The sequence below is a fragment of the Prunus persica genome, chromosome G8 (genome assembly GCF_000346465.2).
Source record: "Prunus persica cultivar Lovell chromosome G8, Prunus_persica_NCBIv2, whole genome shotgun sequence".
In the NCBI taxonomy this organism is placed as follows: domain Eukaryota; kingdom Viridiplantae; phylum Streptophyta; class Magnoliopsida; order Rosales; family Rosaceae; genus Prunus; species Prunus persica.
Window position 1 is genome coordinate 14,366,174 of NC_034016.1, and position 25,744 is coordinate 14,391,917.

General features: G+C 36.4%; 4 protein-coding genes and 1 long non-coding RNA gene across 6 annotated transcripts; 4 read left to right on the forward strand and 1 right to left on the reverse strand.

Annotated features, from left to right (window-relative positions):
* On the forward strand, positions 282–4,347 carry LOC18766618 (peptidyl-prolyl cis-trans isomerase CYP40). Of its 2 annotated transcripts, XM_020569538.1 has the most exons (10): positions 282–536; positions 1,191–1,691; positions 1,830–1,917; positions 2,022–2,074; positions 2,512–2,616; positions 2,866–2,941; positions 3,325–3,362; positions 3,441–3,515; positions 3,608–3,715; positions 4,086–4,347. In XM_020569538.1, exons 1-8 carry the CDS (start codon positions 366–368, stop codon positions 3,495–3,497), a joined length of 1,089 nt encoding a protein of 362 aa, XP_020425127.1. In that variant the 5' UTR covers positions 282–365; the 3' UTR covers positions 3,498–3,515; positions 3,608–3,715; positions 4,086–4,347. The 2 variants fall into 2 exon arrangements, with proteins under 2 accessions (XP_020425127.1, XP_007201325.1); XM_007201263.2 differs by lacking the exon at positions 3,608–3,715 and having other exon boundaries at positions 366–536.
* LOC18767327 (armadillo repeat-containing protein 6) lies at positions 5,871–9,437 on the reverse strand. The gene is made up of 8 exons (XM_020553882.1): positions 9,154–9,437; positions 8,652–8,942; positions 8,262–8,545; positions 8,004–8,132; positions 7,520–7,642; positions 7,044–7,151; positions 6,380–6,558; positions 5,871–6,241 (listed from the first exon to the last, which is right to left on the reverse strand). The coding sequence occupies exons 1-8, from the start codon at positions 9,302–9,304 to the stop codon at positions 6,118–6,120; spliced, it is 1,389 nt and encodes a 462-aa protein (XP_020409471.1). The 5' UTR covers positions 9,305–9,437; the 3' UTR covers positions 5,871–6,117.
* LOC18767496 lies at positions 11,381–12,479 on the forward strand. Its single transcript, XM_007199910.2, has 2 exons — positions 11,381–11,692; positions 12,016–12,479. Exons 1-2 carry the CDS (start codon positions 11,449–11,451, stop codon positions 12,276–12,278), a joined length of 507 nt encoding a protein of 168 aa, XP_007199972.2. The 5' UTR covers positions 11,381–11,448; the 3' UTR covers positions 12,279–12,479.
* LOC18767990 lies at positions 14,838–15,951 on the forward strand. The gene is made up of 2 exons (XM_007201530.2): positions 14,838–15,150; positions 15,485–15,951. The coding sequence occupies exons 1-2, from the start codon at positions 14,907–14,909 to the stop codon at positions 15,745–15,747; spliced, it is 507 nt and encodes a 168-aa protein (XP_007201592.1). The 5' UTR covers positions 14,838–14,906; the 3' UTR covers positions 15,748–15,951.
* On the forward strand, positions 17,622–24,661 carry LOC109950689. Its single transcript, XR_002272993.1, has 6 exons — positions 17,622–17,941; positions 23,212–23,247; positions 23,383–23,466; positions 23,669–23,862; positions 24,045–24,287; positions 24,554–24,661. It is a non-coding gene; the product is annotated as an uncharacterized LOC109950689 (long non-coding RNA).

Here is a 25,744-nt window from a genome sequence, read left to right on the forward strand (position 1 = left end):
AATAGCAAATAAATCTTTTCAAATTATCACGTATTTCAATAAAATTTTACTTAAAAAGATTAATTTGCTATTATTATTGAAGATGCTATAATTGGTAGGAAATAATTGACTTGTATGTCAAGTGCGACTACTAATGGTGATTGATTTAGGGAGGGCCCCATATTGAGGGGGACAACATGTAATAAAAATAAATAAAAGAAACAGAAACAATCAAAACAGAGCGGCATTGGAAAAGTTGGCAGGAGAGATATAAATAAATAGGGTTTTACTAACTCTGTTTCCCACTACATTTGTCATTTGAGAGAGAACTGGAAGAGACGCAAGAGAATAATCTAGAAGAACTCTACAAGGGAAACTCTGCTGAGATGGGAAGGCCAAGGTGCTTTCTTGACATTAGCATAGGAGAAGAACTTGAAGGCCGGATAGTGGTGGAGCTTTACAATGATGCGGTGCCTAAAACCGCCGAGAATTTCAGAGCTCTCTGTACTGGTGAGAAGGGCATTGGACCAAACACTGGTGCTCCTCTCCATTACAAGGTCCTCTCTTTTTCACTGTTTCTTTCTTTGTTTATGTTTGTATGTTTGTTAATGCATCTTGGGTTCTTTTTACTACTTGTTTTTATGATGTAAAAGACTGAGAAAGTCTTGATTGATATGCAGAACTTCTGGGTTTTCCATTTTGATTGGTTTTATGTGTCATTAATCTTTGTTTAAGGATACGTTCATTTGCAAAACTGCAACTTTTTGTTGTTGCTTTCTTTGGTGATTGTGGTTTTGTACAACCAGCTTCTTATATGCTCAGAGTCATTTGCCATCGGAGTACCTGTGAAGACAATCGTATCAAAGATTTTTTGTTGTGTCTTAAAGAGGCTCATTTAGTTACTGTTCATCCGTAATTTTTGGGATATTTTAATAAAGAATTGTGATTGTTGATAAAGAAAAGTTAATTGTTTACCAGGGTCGATTATATGTGTTGAAAGGAAAATGAAATTTCATACAGACTGTTGAAACTCATAGAAACTTTGAAGGCTGGACAATCAATGGGCGAAAAAATGATATCCTATTGTAACTCCTTGTTTTTTGTTTTTACTGTAATGTGCTTTTTCAGTTTGTATAGCGGTTCATTAGCTGCCTTGGGATATGTTAAATGTATTGCTGTGAAAATCTTCTGTTATTCCCATGTCATATCAGGGAGTTCGTTTTCATCGTGTTATCAAAGGTTTTATGATTCAAGGGGGTGATATTTCTGCTGGAGATGGTACTGGGGGAGAATCTATATATGGATTGAAATTTGAGGATGAAAATTTTGAATTGAAACACGAAAGGAAAGGCATGTTATCGATGGCTAATTCTGGTCAGGACACCAATGGGTCTCAGTTTTTCATCACAACAACTCGCACTTCTCATCTAGATGGGAAACATGTTGTTTTTGGGAAGGTAGTTAAAGGAATGGGAGTTGTCCGTTCAATTGAGCACATAACCACTGCTGATAGTGATTGTCCCAATGTTGATGTTATAATTGCGGATTGTGGAGAAATTGCTGAGGGGGAAGATGACGGAGTTTCTAATCTTTTCAAAGATGGTGATATTTATCCTGATTGGCCAGCCGATATTGATGAGAGTCCTATTGATCTTTCTTGGTGGATGACCTCTGTAGAGTCAATTAAGGCTTTTGGTAATGAATATTATAAGGTAATGTTCATGTTAAGTTACAGTCTATTGATCTTTCTGATGTTTATTCCATCCACCGCCCCCTCCCCCAAAAAAAAAGAAGAAAGTAAACAAAGAAATAAGTGATTGTACTGAAAAGGTGATATTTACTGTTAGCAGAAACAAGACTATAAGATGGCTCTTAAAAAGTACCGAAAGTCTTTACGCTATCTGGATATTTGCTGGGAGAAAGATGGAATTGATGAAGGTGAATTTGCTCTTCTAAAATTCTGTAATCTGTTTATTTCCTAATTGTATTGGACAACAAGTTTCTATCTCATGATTTACTTCGTTCCCCCTGCGACTCTGCAGAGAGGAGTTCAAGTTTGAGAAAGACCAAGTCACAGATTTTCACAAACAGCTCTGTAAGTTATCGTTTTTGTGTTGGCTTTATGGTATAATATATTGATCATTTTAGTTGAAATTGTATTATGAAAGTAATTTCTCTCTAGAATGACTATCTATTTGAATTTTTAATGTAAAAAACAGGGTATTTTAAAAAGGGTTTAGATGCCAATATAAAAGGTTGGCAGGACTTGATTATTGCTTGAACATGATATATGTTGTACTTTAAACTGTCATGATATGTACATAACCTTCCAACTTAGTTACATAACTCATTACTACTCTTCCTAAATCAATGGTTTTCTTTTGTTTGGGGAACAAATTGCAGTGATGAAGTTCTTATGCCCTTCTTCTGCTTCTTAAAAGCATATCCCATTACTGTAAATTCTTTCCTGTTTTTATTGTATTTCTATTGCATTTTGTCTAACTACTTACCATGATTGGTAAGTTGTTCTAGGCTTGTAAATTGAAATTGGGGGACCTGAAAGGAGCACTGTTAGACACCGACTTTGCAATGAGGGATGGAGAAGATAATGTTAAGGCTTTGTTTCGCCAAGGTCAGGTTAGTATCTTATGTTTATGCATGTATGCCACGGTGGTCCTGTATCTACTTAAAGTTGTATCACTCTTCACTTCCTGGTGCATTTAATGCTATATTTCCAGTGTCTTATCCATGCAGTCTGCCTTTATTGTTATTTATGAAATTTGTGAATATTGCCTTCACTATTGTTGCTGGTTGTTAAGTTACTGATGGGAAGTTTAGTGGATTGCGTCCTTATATCCTGATGGCTATGTTCCTTCTGTCTGTCAGGCATACATGGCGCTTAATGATATTGATGCTGCAGTTGAAAGCTTCAAAAGGGCATTGGATCTGGAGCCAACTGATGGTATGGACAGAGTTCTTTGTCATAAGCCTAAGGCTTTATTTTAATGCCAGTTTTAGTGGTTTGAGAAAAAAGATGGTGAGCAGTAGATAAACTATGGAGAGTCATAAATTTGAACGTGAGTGGTAATGGAGTTGAACAATCTGAATCCAACGTTTTGTTATATTTTCGATGGAGAGCAATTAGCAGTCTCAATATAATTAACAAGAAGTTCTTGTCAGAGGAGGAGAATACTTTTGCTTTAGTACTTTGTAACCGCCTCCTAATTGGTTAGGTTTATTAATATTCTTTTATTAAAGGCATAAATGGTCAAGTTGATGCGAATACTTTGCAAGTTGGGCTTACCTGTTTGCCAAAACTTACTGTGGTTTACTTTTGATCTTCAGCTGGAATAAAGAAGGAGCTTGCCGCTGCAAAGAAGAAGGTCCGTATATTAAACCAGACTTGTGAAATTCTGCGGAAATAGATGTTAGAGATTTCTTATTTCATAATTTTTGGACAGATTTCTGATAGACGTGATAAGGAGAAGAAGGCCTACAGCAAGATGTTCCAAAAGTAGCACTTCGGCAGTCAACTGGTACGTAAGATACTGTTTGGTTTGATTTTTTTTCAACCTATGACTCAACATTGATATTAAGAATCACTGCCTAATGTAATTTGCCAATACAGGCTGCCTTTACCTTGAATTTACAAATGCTTTGGAGTCCAATCATACCTAGTGTCAACTGGTTCAGACTTATTTTGTCACAAGCCCTGATTTTCTCGAGGGAAAATCAGGTACTGAATATTCTGTCCTCTCTATATTTTCTCAAACATTGCGTGACAATATGTTAGATATACACAATGTATATACATTGTAATGTTTTTTGACAGATATCTAGCATACAATGTTGTTCGACTGCGAATTAGGACCACACATTCAAATATGATTTTAACACAATCAAATAGTTTAGGTTGGCAAGAAATGTATTTTGTTTATATATTTACAGTTTTTTGTAAGTTCCATATAGAATTTGGAGAATAGGTTCATTCAGCTATTGGTTCCATATCAGTATTGCTTCTGTATTTTAGACTTCAAATTTGGTTTGTATGTTTTTGTAGTTCGTTCACGGATCTTTATTTACTTTAACACCTTCCTATTTCGCAGGTCGCTCCAGATCATAGGAGAATAAGTCTGATCCTTGCAAGAAAATTTACCTGTAAAGAATTAAAGCTTGAAGCTCATCTAATTGAACTTCTCCCCTCTTTTGTTTTTCTTTTTCCTAGCAAGACAGCGTTACTATTTGGAACTTGCAAAAAGCCAATGAGTTGTAACTTGATCAAACGTTAAACCAAACAATTTTGTCCTGTTACATGCTGGAAGCATTTGTTGATATGATGGTGAGATAGACAAACTTTCACTTGAGCCCCATTTTTTCTTTTTTTATGGTAGATATTATGTGTTAACTAATTAGTTTTTATTGTCATGAATTATGTTAACATCAGTCGTGCAAGATTATGCATTGATTAATGCGAGCCTTGTAATAAATTCCGGTCACGCTCAACTACTGTTATAGGCAAAAATCATGTGACCCATGCACATGCTAGTACAGCTTATATTTATTGCAGAAAAATTAAAGTCTTTTTTGGTTGAAAGTTAATCTCAACTTTAGGACAAATACACCAAATTTATGTGAACACTTCAGAATTAGGTTGCAAATGAAAAAAATACTTATCTGGTGCTTTTGTCAAAACCCAAAAAGATCGTAAAACTTTCTGTATATTGCACGTTCTTGGTTTTTAAGGATCTGAGGGAAGACAGCTGGCGAACTGAGATTGGTTATCAAGTTGCATCATTCTTAGGGTTGAATTTTTGTCTTGTCAGATTAGTGCAAGTCACATATTCACCATCACCTTTTTTGACTTAAAAGTTGGATCTGGTGGCTCCACATCACCGCCGTTTACCTCTTTTTCTCGTTTTTTGGTGGGTCACGTCTACCTCACACACATATCAGAGTGTTTGACAACTTAGAAATTTTAGGTGGACATACCTCTCAATGGAGTGAATATTCCATGTGTTCTATTTTTAATCTAGTGTTATGTAACATGTAGTACGTTGTACTGTATATAAGTTATTTTAGTACTTGACGAGTTAATCAAGTAGTGTAAGTACCGGTATTTTTATTGGGAAAGTACTTCCCCTCATTTTCTTATGAGTAGGAACTCTTAAAAGAAAACAAGTTGAATTTCATAAAATCAAAATATTCCCGAGTGTTGTACCATGTATAGCAACAAGAGGAGCGTGTAACAACATACTATCGCATAAGATACATGAACGCTACCCTCAAGCAAAAAGAGCCAAAGGAAACAGGGAAAATCAATTTGGGCATGCAAAATTGTGGTTTAAGCAAGGGCGAATGCACATTGAGACAAGAGGGGTCGGACGTCTCCTTGGAAGGCTAAAAATTTGGCAAGGGACTCCATGAAAGCCCCCTTGGACGGCTGGGCGACCCCTCGTATGCACACCAAGTGCTCCACGAAAGTCCCAAGCCATCCATTCCTCTGCTGCGTAGCTGCACTGTGCCTTGCGCTCGCGCGCTGCGCGTCTTTTTAAAACTAGCCTTGCCAAACGACGTCGTTTGGTCCAAGGCTTAGTCAATTTTTTTTAATTAACCTGGCCTCAAAACGACGTCATTTTGGGCCAGATTTATAAAATAAAATAAATAAATAAAAAAGAACACACACACACAATACCCACCGACTTTGCACGACCCGTCCCAACCCTTCATTCCCAATTTCACAGCCCTTCCCTCTCAAATCCTAACCTCTCCCAACCCCCTAACCTCCGACAACCTCCATCAACTCTTCACCGGTGGCCCATTGGTGATCACCACCAACATCTTGTGCCACCCTTTTTTTAAAGTACAAATAAGCAAGTCAAAATTTAAATTAATAAATTTATAGTGATAATATATATTGTTGATATTGATAATTTTTTTTTTATGTAATGAAATTTATGAATATGAATCATATTGATGGATAATTTAAAATTAAAAATTTCAAATGACGGATTAATAGGCATTTTTAGCATTATTTTCTTTGTAGAAAAATTTCTGAACTTTTACACTAAGCTCTCTTGGGCACATAATCCTGAATCTGCCACTGGGTTCAAGGGAACGGAGTATATCCACTCTGAAAATTCAAACGTTGTAATCATCAAGTCCGAGATCCCTTAGTGCGTCAGTAGCGGCTTCCTTACAACTTACATGGTTTTGCTTGGCCACCCTTATGTGTTTCTCAACACCGCTATTGAGCAGAAGAGTTCTGTGCAGTGAAAAAGATGACGTCGGAACAGTTAGGTTAAAACGAGAGCACAAATGAATGGCATGCATAGTATGATTAAAAATACGGGATACTGATACGAAAACGAGAGGGAGATGGGTTTATAACAAAAAGACTTGCCTGTTGGCTGCATTTCTTGCGACCAGATTCCGGATCATGAGACAGGAATTCTTCTGCATTTGCTGTGCTGCAGGAAACTTCTGCATAGCTTGGAGGGCAAGTTCTCCAGCCCCAGCTTCAATGGCACGTGCAGCATTTTCTGGGGACCTTAAGGAGAGTACAGAAATAACAGCCATGATCTGTACCATAATGGAAATAATTAATGCAAAGGTTGAGCTACGGAATAAATGTAAGACTGAAATGAAGATCACATCACAGTTAGTAGTTGCTCGGGAAGTCATTACAACATTATTCTCGCGAGGATCTGATCACTAATAATATTTTGTTCAGAATTCTTGCAAATAATACTTAAACAGAGAAGAAATAGCACTTTGCCATTAATAAGCATGTTTTGATTTCAGGTATGTTAATAAACATGTTCAAACTGCCATATCTAGAGCCATTAAAGCCATTCAATCAACTGTACAGTGTCAGACACAACTAAAACCTAACATGCATTCGAGAACAGGGGAAACAATTAACAGTTGAAGCACTCAGACAATAAAGCTAACATCTAACCACATAATGGCATATGAACTCGGAATTCAATTGAATTGGTACCTCAGCCACATAATTAGTCCAAAAAATATGCAAATTCAATATGAAACAATTGCAGTTTCATTACCTCTTGCAGGACAGATGGGTCATCAAAAAATCTAGCCGACAGTTTAATTAGCCTATCCATACCCTTCTTCTCAACAATGGCTGTCTTATTTGCGTCACTTCCTGCCAACTAAAATATAACAATATATAAGAGGACCCAACAAGCTTCACCAGACAGTAGCATGTGCAATTTTCTAAGTAATACTGAAGACAACTCAACGCATCTACCACTTTGTAATTAATACCAAGAGTTTATATAGAACAAAGCAATAGATAATGTATTTACTTCCAAGAATTGTGGCCCAAGAGTTCTAGATAAAACCTTAAAACTGCTTTAAGTCTTCACTGTCAGTAAAATAGGTTTTTCTCTTGTGACCTTCAATCGCTCACATATGAGTTATTAAAGAACGAATGTGAGAGGTACACCGTGCCAATGGTTTCTCAAAAGAAAAATAGAAAATAATTTCACTTAATCAAGGTTATAAATGTGATTTAGACCTTGCAGAGCAAAGAACAGCAAACTTTAGCAACAGTCTTGTTGCCTTGTTCACTGCTGTCATCAATACATACGAGAACAGCATCAACTCCACCATTTTCGGAAATGGAGGTGCATATTTCATCCTGTGGAAAAATGAAGACCAATAATTAAAAGAATTAGAATAAGAAAATATAGTGTACAATATATCACATTTGTAATTAGTAACAATCCATATACAAATTAGATGAAGAGGCTAAGATTGTATCCCCAATCAAAATATTATCAGTTGTTACTGCTATGAGACATATTTGCATGAGATATAATGATAAAAAAATAATATTTAAAAAAAAAACCTTTCCATTATATGAAAATATGGGATTGATCCGCCTAACAAAGTCTAAATTGGAATTCCAAAATGTTTCACACTGACTAAAATATAAAAGGCCATACAATTGTAATTAAAACATCACTCTAAATTGGCATCGTATCAGATAACATTCTTACATTGACAGCAACAGCCTTCAAAGCGATGCTTGCTGAAACAAGACTAGATGAGCTAAGCCCTGCACGTATTGAGTCGACTAGAGCTCTGGCAATTCCAATTTTGGCAAATTTCCGGGCATAACCAAAGACCTGAAATTCACAACATTGTTTTTATAAGGAATGTGTTTCTCTTTTGAATTTGTAGCATGTAACACTTGACTTAAAAAGGTTTGCCTCACTGCAGAAGCTTCTGGAATTTTGCAATAAACCTCAACTTACTTGCGAAGCCAAAACGCGATTATCATCAGGTGTTAAGAGAACCCATATAGCATCATATACGCTCTGAATGCTGGCTTCCCTTTTTACACTCAATACTCGCAGAATGAGCTCCTCAATCTTCAGCTCTACGAATAGCTCTTTTAGAACCTCATTACCCGTTGCAGCCGCAGCAATGACAGCAAAACCACTACTCAATATGTCTATATTCTCAAATCCATCAGTTATAATACCCACAACAAGCTTTGGTCCATCACTTGCCCTAAACGTTTCTCTACTTTGTAAATCTACAAATGAACAAAAGCCCAGAAATTACGCACAACATACATATAATGATTTTTAAAAAAAATCAAATTTCACAAGAAACTAAAGAAGCCAATTTAACCATCATACCATGAAGCAAAAAAGCCAATGCCTTCAAAGCCGAAACAATAGCATGTTCGCACCCCTTTTGAACCTTAGAACATATAGAACAAATTATTTCAACCCCTCCATTTCTAGAGGCAATTGCTGCATTTCCAGAACCTTTGGAATTACAGAGCTCTGTAAGTTTATTAAGTAACTCCACCGTCTCATCGGCGATTTGATTGCTTGGACCGGCATTCAACTGGTTCAATCTATCCAAACAATGTATCACAGGGTTGTCCTTCACACTACCCTCTCCCGGGACACAGGTGACAATCCCTGTAACACACAAAGAACCAAAAATTACACAACGAAATGAAATAAACGCTACACTTGCTGAATTGGGTCTGTTTGGTTTCCGAGAAAATGCGGGAAATGAAATGCAGGCAATTTGATTTCACTCAATCACTCTGTTTTTTTTTTCTTCCTCCTACAGTTATTCGAAACCAAAACAAATCGTATTGGAGAGATTGGGGTAAGAGTAGTGTACCAGAGAGATCAACGCCCTGGAGAGTTAGGGTTTGGATGGCATCTTGGAGGGCCTCGGTGGGGTCCATGCCGAGATCGTCCACGTTCTCCTTCACCACCTCGTCGAAGGCCTCCTGAGAGATCGAACGGACCGCGTTCTTCGGTGGGCCCATCGCTGATGTTTCCGGCACCGTCCGATCGGAAATACGGACTTGGCGTTGGGGATGGTGGTAGTAGAGTAGTGGAGAGTTGAGAATGGAGAGTGTGGGTGGCAAAGAAGGAAGCGCGCCGATTTGAAAATGAGGGGATGGTCTGAGATTTGATTTGAGGGCTGATGCCTAGGTGACTTGTCTGTGATCAAACTTTTCTCACAACCAATTATGTTACTCCACCTGTCAAAAAAGAAGAAGAGAAACACTCCTTTTTACTTTCCTTTTAAGTGAAAATGATTGGTGGTTGTGCTTGTGTACATAGAAAAACTTGCATAAAGCCAATCGGGTGTAGCAAATGGAAAAAAGCATTGAATTGCCGAAAATCTCAGATTCGAACTATCATGATATATTTATAGTGTATGTGTGAGAAATTTTTTTTCTGATTTATAGTTATGTTTGACATATCATATACTCGATTCTCGTTCCTTAAAATTTGTAACGGTTTTATTGAAAAAAATTTATTTTTAGTTATAACATCACCTAACATCGACGTAATGTTACTAATTTACTAAAATTCTGCTATATTCAAGCCAAAAAATTAATATCAACAAAGTTAGCACATGGAAGCCTTTTCATATGATGCACAAAAGTTACAAGTTACAACAAATTTTGGGGCTAACATTGTGTAATTTGGTAAAATAATCACATTCCAATTTTGAACTTCATTTATTTACAAAGTATGAATCACTACTATATTATCTGTCCATTTGTTGGTATTGAAAATTTGAGATAATACTTGATAAATTAGTCCTTTGCTAATGTCATTGTCATGTCACACAATCGTATAGCATGTCTCTGTGGTTTCTAATTATACATGACTTTCATGATTTTAAAAAAGAAAGGGAATAATTATACCAAGACTTTTTACCCAAAGAAAAAAATATATTATAGCATGACTTGTCTAATTTGTGAATGTCATCATCACGTCACAGAATCATTATAGCGCAACTATTTCCCTTAAGCATCCTCAACTTATTTTAGGCCGCAATTCTTTCTCGTTTTCCCCAACTCTTTTGTTCATTTAAAATCGCAATGCCTAAATTTTCATTTGCATTTTGGACTAAATTTTTTTATTTTTATTTTATTATAATAATTTCAATATATATATATTTTGAACAAAAATTTAGAGGGAGATTTGCTACTTTTACCACCAGTGCTTAGGCAGACCCACAATCTCGAGCTGTAAGAACTTATGTCTGGCACCTAATTACCAACTGTTACCAACTGTTACCGCTATGAATTTATATAAGAAATTACAAATAGCGCACCAACAAAAATTGCTGACAGCGAAATTTAAACACTGTTGGGTAGTGGGGTTATACAAAGTGCATGTACCTTATCACTTGAACCAACCCTTGTTGGCAATTTCAATCTACTTTCAAACTCAAAAGAAATAGTTAAAACGATTACCCATTTGCATTTGGTTGACTTTCCTCTAGATTGATGGAGAAAATTCCTTCCACTCTCACTCAGTCACCAACCCATTGTCTCTCCTTGTCATTCATTTTTAGAATTCTTTTTAATCCATTTTGCTTCATTTTTTTTATAAAAAAAATTTAATACAGATTTTGTAATATGTTACAACCTAATAATTTGTTAAAAGTGAAGGCTTATTATTCAAATAATAAAGGTCATAAAAAAAAAATTCAAATGATAAAGTGATTTTATCTCTACATCGAAAAGCTGAGTTTGATTCTTACATTCTGCTTCCTTAGAATCAAAACATTACTTATTGAAAGGGCAGAAATTATGAGCACCAACAAAACAAGTATTCAACTCTCTCCATTAGAAAAGCAAAAAAAATTATTTTGACCTCCCAAGCATGAAATTGAGGTCAGAGAGGGAGAAAGAGACATTAGTGGAGGACTAAGTTAGGGAGACTTGAGCTTAATAAGAAGCATTACAACTGACAACATGTTTTATTTGTCTTACCAACCAATTTTGAAAAGGGGTCAATTAGGCCGTTTTGCACCACTCCATCTGCCTACATATAAGAACCCTAGCCAACATTTGAATTCACAATCTCATTCTCAAGTCTCATCCTCTCAACCCTCTAAAATTTCCATCTATCTTCCTTCTCCTTGAGTTGCATTTGAAAGTGAATAATGGGTTCCCATTATTTTGCACAAGCCCTAGCTATGGTGCTAGTTGCTTCAATGCTGGCAGTTGGCTCAGCCAACAAGGATTGGCAACATGGCAACTACACTGGTTGGGGTTTCAACCATGGCCTCAACGAGACCAAAGGACCCAACAAAATCACAGTTGGTGGGTCGGAAAACTGGCATTACGGATTTGACTACAAACAATGGGCTTGGAAGAATGGCCCATTTTACATCAATGACACTCTAGGTGAGTTCGCAACTTTTTGTTCATCTTTAGCTTCCTTAAGCATTTTGGGGGGAAAGTAAAAAAGCTTGCTTCTGTTCAAGGATGTTTAAGTTTACTAGCATGCTGCATGCTCTAATTATACATATGAAATGTTGTCTTCTATTGATATCTGTAAGTTGCTCAATTACGCATGTTATCTATATTGACATCCTGATAACACAACATAACACGTGAAATTATCAAGCAACATAAAGTTTCCTTAGTTACATTTGTCATAATTACATTAATTCTACTGTGCAATTTGCTTCACTATAAGCAACCCTTTTTCCATGATGAACATGCAGTTTTCAAGTATGATCCTCCAAATGACACCACACGTCCTCACAGCGTGTACTTGTTCCAAAACCCTTGGAGCTTCATGAAGTGTGATTTAAGCCAAGCCAAGATGGTGGGAAAACCGACACAAGGAGGTGGAAAAGGCTTTGAGTTTGTGCTCAAGAGTTGGCAGCCTTACTACTTCGCTTGCGGCGAGTACGATGGCCTCCATTGTAAGGACGGACTGATGAGGTTCGCCGTCTTCCCAATGTTTCGCGGCTGGCATTACTGATCTTCTGGCAATGGAGCCTTTCTAATTTTCATAATTATGTTCATTACTCTGTGAGCAAATAACAAGACTATTGGTGTGCAAGTTTTGAGAGAGTATAGTTGATAATTTCATAATTATTAATTCTTGTGTTAACTAGTGTAAGATATAATACATTATATGATACGTGTGCCGTTTTTTGTAGCAGAAATTTATAAATAAGCTATTAAAAATTCATTGTCTTCCTACTTTTATTAACCTTATAGGCAAACATCCATCATTATCAAGTTGGAAAGGATGATAATAGGTCCTAGTCATTAACTTTGTTACTCATTCAACAGCAAATTTTTTTTCAACGATTGGAATTCACAGATCATTTTTATAAACAAAATATTATTAAGATATCTAATTGTGACCAATAAAATAAACAAACAATGTATTTCAAATAAATACTAAAATTATAATTATTTAATTCAAATTTGGATTTAAATAATTTGTTGTAAAGATGATTTAAAAAATTATAATAAAAAATAAATAAATAGTTCGAATCATTAAAAAACATGAGGTTGCATACTTTTCAAGCAAGCCAGCTCTTATAGTTTCTTCTTTTCCTCCCTATTTAAATTTCTAATCTTTGCTTCAAGATTTATAAACCATGTTGTGTCCTTGAGATATTTATCTCTTCCTTTAAGTCAACTATTTGATAATTTGTATATTTTTGTAACTTTGTTTAGTGGTGTCTTGTCCTCAAAAAGTGACTCGATTCAGAATTTTTAGGGCTTTGTCATAATTATAGCTGAGTTAGTTATTTCCCTTAAAAATGATTAAAATTGTTTATGTTGAGTTTCCCCAAAGTCCTTTAATCTCTTTGGGTTATTATTATAATAATATGAAGAGAGCTGTTGAGGAAATAGAAAACGTGAATGTGAATGAGCGACTAGAGATAGAAAAATGAAAGGCTATTTCAATTCTTACCAACTTATCTTGTTGTCCCGGCCAACAAACATGTATGAATCATTTCACAGAGTATATGTGTTCGGATAATTTAAAGTCTCGATAATTAGTTTTCAATTTTCATGACGAGAAAACAATATTAATGAAGGAATTTAAAAACAAAAATCACATATCTCAAAACCCTTATTTTCTGTGAAACGCAACAAAAAAGGACAAAAAGAAAATGTATTATCTTGTTCGAATTGACTGTGTCATGGAAAAAAAATGAAACTGTAATATTTATGAATTAATGGTACCCAAAGCTTTGATGCCACCACCACCCCCCCTCTCTCTTCCCCACAAGAAGCTTGATATCTATCTCAACAAATTAATAATTTATTTAATAAAACGATATTTTAAATTATTCTAATCTACAAAGAAGAGATCGGACTCAAATGCTAAGGAACAAAGACATCGCTCTACACAACTGACGTAACTCATATCAACATTTCAACAAATTGATATAAAAAAAAGGGCTTTTGACGCTGAGAAAATACTTTAGAACATGCCCTTCCTTTTGAAGAAAACCTCATTTTATTTGAAGCATCCGTTTGAACATGTATGCTATGCCAAGTTGGGTTGATCAGGCCAAATTTGCAGAGTCTTGAACATGATTAGCTAGTAAGACTCTTCCGTAGTGGTTATTTATTTATTTCTCTATGTCATCGTCATGTCACACAATCGTATGCCGTAGTTTTTTTCAAAAGCATGAAATACATGTTTTCCCAACTTCTTAGGCCGCAACTTTTACTCGTTTTCCCCAATATCTAGTTCGGTTAAGATCACAATGCCTAATTTTCCATTTCACATTGACTTTAAAAATATATATATTTAGATAAACTTTTATGCTCAAAAGAAATAGTTAAAAAAAGGATAGCCCATTTGCGTTTGGTTGATTCCCTCTAGGTTTGATGGAGAAAATTCCCCCAACTCTCATTCATTTTTGGAATTTAAAAAAATATATATCTTTTTTGCTTCATTTTTCAGATGATTTCAATGAAATTATTGAGTACCTTTTTTTTATACCGTTAATTTCACTTCGTTATGGCATCTCTAATGAATGTTACAAATGTACAAAGCAAAAGTGTACTTTTGGGTATGATATAATTTCCATGAAGAAGAGGTGTGGTGAAATTTGTTAACCTTCTCACCGCATCTGCACTAGTTAGAGTTGCTCTTAAGGAAGTCAATTTACGGCACCTCTTTTTGGGATTTTGCACTTTGTTTCTTTTTTTCCTCCAATTTTTTTGCAATATGTATTACAACGTAACAATTTGTTGAAAGTGATGACTTATAATTAAAATGATACTTTCATCTCTATACATACGAGGGATGGAGTTTAATTCTTACATTTTGCTTCCCTTGTATGAAAATTGTTGTTTATTAGATGGGAATGAAATTGAGGCTAGAGAGGGAAAAAGAGACACACGTGGAGGACTGACTTACGGAGACTTAAGCTTACAACTAACATGTTTTCTTTGTCTTACCCACCCATTTTGAAAAGGGGTCAATTAGGCCGTTTTGCACCACTCAATCTGCCTAATATAAGAACCCATTGCCAACATCTTAATTCACAATCTCATTCTTAAGTCTCCTTCTCTCAACCCTCTCAATTTCCTTCTCTCTTCCTTCTCCTTGAGTTGCATTTGAAAGTGAATAATGGGTTCCCATTATTTTGCACAAGCCCTAGCAATGGTGCTAATTGCTTCAATGCTGGCAGTCGGCTTAGCCAATAAGGATTGGCAACATGGCAACTACACTGGTTGGGGTTTCAACCGTGGCCTCAACAAGACCAAAGGACCCAACAAAATCACAGTTGGTGGGTCGGAAAACTGGCATTACGGATTTGACTACAAACAATGGGCTTGGAAGAATGGCCCATTTTACATCAATGACACTCTAGGTGAGTTTGCAACCTTTTGTTCATCTTTAGCTTCCTTAAGCCTTTTGGGGAAAAGAAAAAAGCATGTTTCTGTTCAAGATGCTTACGTTCACTAGCATGCTGCATGCTCTAATTATACATATGAAATGTTGCCTTCTATTGTCAGTTGGATATCTATAAGTTGCTCAGTTACAAAAATAATCTGTATATTGATAATCTGATAACATAACATATATTACATGTGAAACTATCAAGCAACATAAAGTTCCTTTAGTTAAATTTGTCGTAAATACATTAATTCTACCATGCAATATGCTTCACTATAAGCAACCCTTTTTCCATGATGAACATGCAGTTTTCAAGTATGATCCACCAAATGACACCACACGTCCTCATAGCGTGTACTTGTTCCAAAACCCTTGGAGCTTCATGAAGTGTGATTTAAGCCAAGCCAAGATGGTGGGAAAACCGACACAAGGAGGCGGAGAAGGCTTTGAGTTTGTGCTCAAGAGCTGGCAACCTTACTACTTCGCTTGCGGCGAGCACAACGGCCTCCATTGTAAGGACGGACTGATGAGGTTCGTCGTCTTCCCAATGTTTCGCGGCTGGAATTACTGATCATCTGGCAATGGAGCCTTTCTAATTTTCATTATTATTAATTACTTTTTGAGAAAATAACAAGACTTGGTGTGCGAGTTTTGAGAGAGTATAGTTGATAATATCATAATTATTAACTCTTGTTAATTAACTAGTCTAAGATATAATACATTATATCAGACGTGTGCTTTTTTTTTTTTTTTTTTTTTTGTAACAGAATTTATATATAAGCAATCAAAAATTCATTGTCTTTTTTTTTTTTTTTTTTGTGTAACATTCTCTTCCTACTTTTATTAACCTTATAGGCAAACATCCATGCAAATATTCACAACAAGGACTCCGTATCCACAATACTATTGGACTACATCAACTTGTAAGGATGATGATAGGTCCACGTCATTAACTTTCCAATTTCACTACAAATTTTATTTCAATGATCTGAACTCATACGTTTTTTTGAAGTAAATAATTGGACAAATTAAAAATCATTAAGACTTTTAATTGTGACCAACAAAATAAGACCAATGTGTTTCAAGAAAACACTAAAATTACAATCATTTAATTCAAATTTGAATTTAAGTGATTTGAAGAACGTCCTAGAAGACGATTCATTGAAAAACATAAGGGGTTGCCAAGTTTCAAGCAAGCATGCTCTTATAGTTTCTTCTTCTCCTCCTATAAATTCCTAATCTTTGCTTCAATATTTATAAACCATGTTGTTTCCTTGAGATTGTTATCTCTACCTTTAAGTCAACTATTTGATACTTCCTATATTTTTGTAGCTTTGTTTTGGGGTGCATATGTCGATGTGGGCAACAACCATCATGCATATATTTTAGGGCTTTGTGATCATTATAGATGAGTTAAGAATGAGATGCTAATTCTCATCTAACACATGTTGTTTGAATTCTCATTTAGAATGGTTTGTATATCAATGTCATATGATTTATGTTACCTTCAATTTATTTCGAAACAGAGTTGCGAACTTCTCTTCGTTGTCTCGTTAGACTGTTTTGTTTCCAATTTTTCATCTACATAAAATACATCGTGGACTAATATATCTCATAGCAGAAGAGAAGGGTTGTCAAGTGCAATGAGAAAAAAAGGCTATAATTGGGTTTAGTTCATAATTACGATGGATACATTTTAAAAAGTAAATTCCTACACAAGTAATTTTATACTATGAAATTCAACATTTTTTGATCCAAAAAATGTTGGCAGATCCCTAATTTTGTTGTTGTATTTATGGGTTTAACCTGTATTATTTGTTATAAATAAAATTTATTTTTTTTATTCTTTTCTAATGGGCTAATAGCTGGAAATCATTAAAATGGGAGGTATCAGAAAGAATTTAAATTTTCATTCCCCAATATCGCTTGTATAAATAAAATAATTGAAGAAATAACTCTAGCCCAAAGGGCTAAAGTGGTATTTTAGCCCTAAACCCTAAAATGATATGACAAAAATGTATTTAAAGAGTATAGCCGAACGGCTATACTTTCTAAATACATTCGAATATTTTAAAAGCATAGCTGAACGGCTAGACTCTTTTAATATTAATATATTATAATATTTTAAGAGTATAGCCGTTCGGCTATACTCTTTAAATATTAACACGAAGCTCGCACTCGCAGTCAGCTATTTCGCTTCTCTATCAAACTCAAGCTTCGATTGGTTTTCTTCGGTTTCGGCTGCTTCGTCCTACGGGTTCGGCACCGAAAAAAGACCCAACCCGCCTAGGAGGCCCGCCCAGCCGCCTAGCCCCCGCCTAGCGCCCGCCTAGCCTAACATCGCCGGCTTGTTGCAGGTTTTAACGGAGAAAAATCTGATAGCGGAGACAGTTCATTACATTTCTTGTGTTTTGATTTTTCGGAGTCTATCATTCATTTCTTGTGTTTTGTTTATGATTTAGTGTTGTCTTTGAATTATAAAATGGTACTTTTAAATTTGGCAAATTGAAAACAGTTCATTACAACTTACAAGGGGGTATTAACTTTCTTTTTAGTATAGAAAGTTGTTAACTTTTGTTTCTTTTCTTTTTCTGTAACTGGGTTTGTGTGGTTCTTTCCTTTTCTAGTGCTCGCTTCGTTTTTGGATGTAATATTTGTGATTTCGACTTGTTCTAATATAATGTTCCTGTTATTTGACAGGAAGCATTGCAAAAACTAGGATTTTACTCGGGTGAGGAAGACATGGAGTCTTCCAGCTTCTCAATGTTAGAATTTGGCATAGATATATTGTTTCTGGTTTTTACAGTTTTCTAAGTAAAAACCTTTTCTCTAGCAACGTATGCTATATTGAATAGAATCCAAAAAGAGAGAGAGTAAATGAGAATGTTATCAGCCTGCTGCTATATTGCAGCAGAGCCAGCAACAGACACACAAGGCATGACACAAGCTGCCAAAAAACATATCCTAAAAACTAGGACACAATGACTCATCTCCAGCCAATCACAGGTCATTGGAGGCTCAAATTCTTACCCTAGATAAGAATTTGTTACAACAGAAAATCTAGGACAGCTAAGGAAGGACAGCTGTAGACTTTCCTAAAATAGTAAGAAAACTAGCCGTTAACATAATCTGTAACGGCTATTACTAAAAAAGTAAAGTTCCTCAGCTCCTTCGATTCTTCATCCTATTCACTGTCAATCTGCAGGATTAACTTCTGCAGCTTGATTCCATACTAGTAAGCAGCTTAACTCTCAACAGCCTCTCCTAAGCTACTTACTGGTTTAACTCCAAGCTTCAACCTCAAAAAATTGAATCGATCTTTGGGCAAAGCTTTTGTAAAAATATCTGCCAACTGTTCTTCACTTCTGCAAAAATTCATCTTGATCACTCCTTCCTGCAAAGCTTCTCTTATGAAATGATACCTTCGATTTATATGCCTTGTTTTCTGATGGAAAACAGGATTTTTGATCATTGAGATTGCTGACATGTTGTCACAAAACAGTGGTGTTGCATCAGATTGCATTTCACCAAAATCATCCAACACAAACCTCAACCAAATGGCTTGAGCTGTTGCCTCAGCTGCTGAGACATATTCAGCTTCTGCAGTTGACAGTGCAACTGTGTTTTGCTTGACAGAAGCCCAAGAAAAAACTCCACTGCCAAAACTGAATGCATATCCAGATGTGCTTCTACTGTCATCTTCACTGCCAGCCCAATCAGAATCACAAAAACCAATCAGGACAGCATTCTTGTCCCTTGTAAACTCAATGCCATAGCTGATAGTGCCTTGAATGTATCTAAGAACCCTTTTTGCAATTCCCATATGCTTCTTTGTGGGACTATGCATGAATCTTGATAACAAACTGGCTGCAAACATTATGTCAGGTCTAGTTGCAGTTAGATACAGCAGACTGCCAACTATTTTTCTAAACAAACCTTCATCAGCCAGGTCACTTCCATCAACTTTCTTTAGTTTCTCACCAGTGGGTAGAGGAATTGTTACTGGCTTACAATCCTCAAGACCAAACTTCACAAGCAAGGACTTTGCATACTTGCTTTGATGAATAAACACCCCTTTTTCAGTTTGTAGAACTCCCATCCCCAAGAAATGATGTAGGAGTCCTAAGTCAGTCATTTCATACTTCTGCATCATGTCCCTTTTAAACTCACTGAGCAGTGCATTACTGCTTCCAGTATAGACAATATCATCAACATATATAGAGACAATAATCAGTTTACCTTCTTCATCTGTTCTGGTATATAAAGTGGCCTCACTAGTGCTTCTTTTAAAGTTGCAGCTTGTAAGATAGGTGTCTATTTCACTGTACCAGGCTCTGGGAGCCTGCTTCAAACCATAGAGAGCCTTCTTCAGTTTATAGACTTTTTGACTTGCCTTTTTCACTTCAAACCCTTCTGGTTGCTCAATATAAACCTCCTCCTCAAGTACTCCATTTAAGAAGGCTGACTTAACATCTAATTGGAACAACTTCCAACCCTTTTGAGCTGCAAGTGCAATCAGTGTTCTAATTGTATCTAACCTTGCCACTGGAGCAAAGGTCTCATTATAGTCAATTCCAGGTTTCTGAGCATACCCTTTAGCTACAAGCCTAGTCTTGTGTTTTTGTACTGTTCCATCCAGATTTAGCTTGGTTTTGAACACCCATTTGACTCCTATGACTGGTTTATCCGAGGGTCTTTCCACCAGCTCCCAAGTTTCATTCTTTTCAATGGTTTCAATCTCAGCCTCCATTGCTTCCTTCCATGCTTTGTCTTCAATAGCTTCATAAAACGTTTCAGGTTCAATAATAGTCATGTGACATCTTGCATAGATGTCCTCCAAACTTCTTAACTTTACTGGTGTATTAGTTGGAGTTGGGCCTTGACTGGTGTCACTGCCATTGTTTTCAGAAACATGTTCATCATCTGAGCTTAAATGATTCAGGTTTGGTGAATCAATGCTGTGAATTTCATGTGAGATTTCTGCTTCATTTGTCTCTGAATTTCCATTTTCAAAGATGAGAGGCATTGGGACAGATTCATCTTGCTTGCTTTCCCAATTCCAGAATTTATTCTCATAAAAAACAACACTTCTTGAGAGTATAATCTTCTCAGTTTGAAGATTAAAAATCCTGTAACCCTTCTCACAGCTGCCATAACCCATAAAGACACCTTTGCTTGCTTTGTCATCAAACTTCTGTCTAAGGTTTGATGGAATGTGACTGAAGCAGATGCTGCCAAACACTCTCAGATGTTTTACACCTGGTCTTCTTCCTGTGAAAGCTTCAAATGGTGTTTTATCTGAAATAGTAGTGGTATAGCATCTGTTTTGCAGATACACTGCAGTACCAACTGCTTCAGCCCAGAATTTTAAAGGAACTTTCTTCTCAGTCATCATTGATCTTGCCATTTCACAGATGGTTCTGTTTCTTCTCTCAGCAACCCCATTTTGCTGAGGTGAGTAGGCAATAGTTAGTTGCCTCTCCATGCCAAGGTCACTGCAAAACTCCAGGAATTCATGTGAAGTGTATTCTCCACCTCTGTCACTTCTTAACTTCTTTAAGCTGAATCCACTCTGTAGCTCAACAAAAGCTTTGAACTTTTTGAACACACTTATCACACTTGACTTATTTCTGAGAAAATATACCCAACACATTCTTGAGAAGTCATCAATGAATGTGATGAAGTATTTGTTTCCTCCAATGGACTCATTTTGCATTGGGCCACATACATCTGTGTGTATCAATTCAAGGGGAGTGGTAGCTCTCCAAGGCTTCTCATTTTCAAATGGTTCCCTGTGGCTTTTACCATACACACACCCTTCACATACTCCTTCCTTTTCTGAGAAATTAGGCAGGCCTAACACCATTTGAGTTTGCTGCATTTTTTTCATGCTTGCAAAGTTCAAATGACCCAACCTTCTGTGCCAAATCCATGGATCTTCTTGTACTGCTGCCCTCATTCCCATTGAGCAGATAGACTCCATAGATAGTGGGAAACATCTATTTCCTGCCATTGCAACTTTGGCAACAACATTATCAAGGCTGCTGTCATCACATATCAATGCATAGTTGTCTCCAAATAGGATGTAGTAACCATGCTCCATCATTTGTCCTATACTCAACAAATTCTCATCCAGGCCAGGAACAAGCAGCACTTCATGTATGTATCTTCTCCCTTTTCTTGTTTCAACTACAAGTGTTCCCTTTCCTGTGGCTTGAACAAGATCACCAGTGCCCATTTTCACTTTGCAGGTCACTGATCTATCAAGATTGATCAATAAAGCCTCTTGAGAGGTCATGTGGTTGCTGCAGGCACTATCAACAAACCACACAGATTTGCTTGATGCAATTGAACTTGCATGACAAGCATAGAACATTGTTCCTGTGATTGCCTCTTCCTCCTTTGCACAGTTTGCAACTTGCTTACCACTTTCACAGTCCTTGGTTAGATGACCAAATCGACTGCACTTTCCACACTTAGGTTTTCCTTTATATCTGCACACACCAAAATGATATTTTTGGCACACTTGGCACTGTGGTTTCACCCCACCTTGACTGCTACTGCCAGGTTTGTTTTGAGAATCAAAAACGTTGTTCCAATTCCCTCCAGAGCCATTATTGCTATTAAAGTTTCCACCTTGAGACCAGTTTGAGCCCTTTTTGTTCTGTCCATGCCATTTTTGATTTGACTTTCCCTGAGAACTCTTGTTAGCTCCAGAAGCTTGATTATTTCCAATTCTGAGACTGCTGAAAGCCTTCTCAGTTCCTGCCATTTTATCTCTTTCATCATGCAAATCTTCTCTCTTATCATAGACTTTGACAGAAGCAAGAATTTCTTCAACTCTAATAGTGTCAAGGTCTCTGGTTTCTTCAATAATAGACACTATGGACTTGTACTTCCTACTTAGACTCATCAACAGTTTTTGAACAATCCTTTTCTCTGTTACATCTTCTCCTAGAGATTTCAAGTTGTTTACTATTTCAAAAAACCGAGCCAAGTAGTCATCCAGAGATTCAACATCATTCATTCTTAAATACTCAAAATCAGCTCTAATAGCTTGTAATTTCACAGCTCTTACCTTTTTATCTCCCCTGAACTCTCTTCTCAGGATTTCCCAAGCACCTTTTGCAGTCTTCTCATTTCTGATGCGAGGAAAAAGTTCATCTGTAAGTGCTCCTTGAATAAGACTCAAAGCCTTGGCATTTTTGATCTTATCTTCTCTGGAGATAGTAGGTGCTTCCTCTGGTATTTGCTCAGTCTCACCTTCTTCACTTCCAGAAACTACTTCCTCTTCAATAACCGGCTGTGCTTGTATTCCAAACTCCACTGCATCCCATAAATCATAGGCTATGAGAATGGTCTCCATTTTTACTGACCAAAAATCATAGTTTGCCCCATTGAACTGTGGAGTTCGTAGATCTCCCCCTGCAGATCCTGATCCCACCATTTTTATGTGAGTTTCAGTGAACCAACCAGTAAAGGATTACTCACAGCTCACGCCCCTTCTCTGAAAATCAGACTAGAGCTCTGATACCATGTTAGAATTTGGCATAGATATATTGTTTCTGGTTTTTACAGTTTTCTAAGTAAAAACCTTTTCTCTAGCAACGTATGCTATATTGAATAGAATCCAAAAAGAGAGAGAGTAAATGAGAATGTTATCAGCCTGCTGCTATATTGCAGCAGAGCCAGCAACAGACACACAAGGCATGACACAAGCTGCCAAAAAACATATCCTAAAAACTAGGACACAATGACTCATCTCCAGCCAATCACAGGTCATTGGAGGCTCAAATTCTTACCCTAGATAAGAATTTGTTACAACAGAAAATCTAGGACAGCTAAGGAAGGACAGCTGTAGACTTTCCTAAAATAGTAAGAAAACTAGCCGTTAACATAATCTGTAACGGCTATTACTAAAAAAGTAAAGTTCCTCAGCTCCTTCGATTCTTCATCCTATTCACTGTCAATCTGCAGGATTAACTTCTGCAGCTTGATTCCATACTAGTAAGCAGCTTAACTCTCAACACTCAAGCGGGACCGAACGTGCTGTCAAGTCAAGACTTGGCAAGTAAGTTTCAATTATCATTAGATGTTACTATGTATAATGCATGAAGAGTAAAATTTCAGAATCATCAAGTTGAACAAAAATTTCACAACGCGAAATATATATATGTTAGTCAACTTGTAATATCTTGTTTGACAGGCCTCCTTAGACGCCCCTCAAGATGGCATAATGACTGCAGAACTTCTTGAACGGCAGCACAAATTGAGGGTCTGGATAACAAAGGTATAGCCTTCTGACGACATACCATTAGCCTTTATTAAGTGGAAGCCGTTGATGTTTTAAGTTTCAGTACCAATATATCATTCCTCACTTGGAACTGAACATAATGGTTTGGTAAGTCATTACTTGCATTCCTCAAGAGGAGCCAAAAACTCATTTGATGGTTCAATTTGAAGTGAACTAAGCCTTCATTTTCTTCAACCAGATTGTAAAGAATTGTAGCAAACAGTACTAAGTACCAACCAAGAAGCTCTGTTACTTAATTGAGAAACGAACCTGAAGCTCCGACTCTATTTTCAGTAACTCAGACATGAGGTTTCTTGGTTCCAGTTCACGAGACAATCACTTAACATGCAAATAAATACAATATGAAAGTGACGTAATGTGCTGTGGTAACAGGTAACACACCGTAACTTATTTGGATACTAATAAATGAAGCTGATTATATTTGTAAACTGATTTTCTTCTCCTGGTTGGCCTTGAGCTAGCAACATGATCGTGTTCGTATAAGCTATAGCGAACCACTACATAGGCTGAAACATCGTAATTCTCCTAATGGTTGCGTGGGTTCTGTTGTTTAGGAAGATACAAATGGACTGCAGTTACTTCTGCAACAGAAATTTCAGAGGTCCAGCAAACACTTGTGAAAGAAGGTGTTACAGAAGTAGAGGTATCTGAGCATCGTGTTTTTCTCCTTGGAAAGAACCGCTGGGAAGATTCTTCTAGACTTAGCAGGAACCAAAAAAAAGGAGGTGAAAGCAAGACAATGAATACCACAACAAGGTGTCTTACTTGTGGAGGGGAGGGTCGCTTATTGGGCACGGGTACCTCCTGTCTGTCTCCCGTCTTAGTCACTATATTCAAGTTTATAAACCATCGCCTTGCTACGCTAAACTTTTGCAGAAGTAGTCTAAATCCACCCATACTATGTATTTGTATATTTATTTTGTTTGATCTGATTTTTAAATATAATGTTGAACACCAATGGCTTTGATGATGATATGCATTAGTTTTATTTTTGTACTTTTGCATATTTTGTTTCAACTATCCTCAGTCCCCTTGGTAGCTTATCTGTATTTCTTTGTTGCAGAATGTGATGGAACAGGCGAGCCAAACATTGAAGAACAGGTTAGAGGTTTCAAACGGAGATATTAATACTCTCATTTTCGAGCATTATCCATTCAGGATGAAGTTTTAATTATTTTGTTAAATGACAGCAGTTCTTGGATTGGCTTGGAAGAATGTCCTGTTTTACATCAATGACACTCTAGGTGAGTTTGCAACTTTTGTTCTTTAGCTTCCTTGAGCCTTTGGGAAAAGGAAAAAAAAGCTTGATTCTGTACAAGGATGTTTAAGTTCTCTAGCATGATGCTCTAATTATACCGCCTTAGCCAACTGACCTAACTCATATCTACTCATATCTACATTTCAACAAATTGATATATTAAAAAAGTGCTAAGCCATGCCAAGTTGAAGCATCTGTTCGAACATGTATGCTATGTCAACTTTTGAACATGTATGATGATCTCAGTCCAAATTTGCAAAGTCTTGAACATGGTTAGCTAGCAAGAATCTTCCACAGTGGTTATTTATTTCTGTATGTCATCGTCATGTCACACAATTGTATGGCAAAGTTTTTCCCTAAATCCAATACATATTTTCCTAACTCTAGTTCGGTTAACAATGCCTAATTTTCCATTTCACATTAAAAACATATTTAAATAAACTTTTATGCTCAAAAGAAATGGTAAAAAAGGATAGCCCATTTGCATTTGGTTGACTCCGTCTAGATTTGATGGAGAAAATTCCCTCCACTATCATTCACCTATCTCATTCAATTTTAGAAATTTTGTTTTGCTTCATTTTTCTTCATATCATTTCAACGAAATTGCAGGATATTTGTTTTTATACTGTTAATTAAACTTCATTAGAGCCTCTCTAATGCATGTTTCAAATGTACAAAGCAAAAGTGTACTTTTGGGTATGTATATTTTCTGTGAAGAAGAGGTACGGTAAAATTTGCTGACCTTCTAACCACATCTGCAGTAGTTGGAGTTACTCTTAGGGAGGTCGATTTGCGGTACCTCTTTTAGGATTTTGCATTTTGTTTTTTTTTCCCCTTCAAATTTTGCAATATGTGTTACAAGTTACAAGTTACAAATGTAACAATTTGTTGAAAGTAATGACTTATAATTCAAATGGTACTTTCATCTCTCTACATTCGTTGAATAGAGTTTAATTCATACATTCTTCTTCCCTTGAATCAAAAGAATTGTTTATT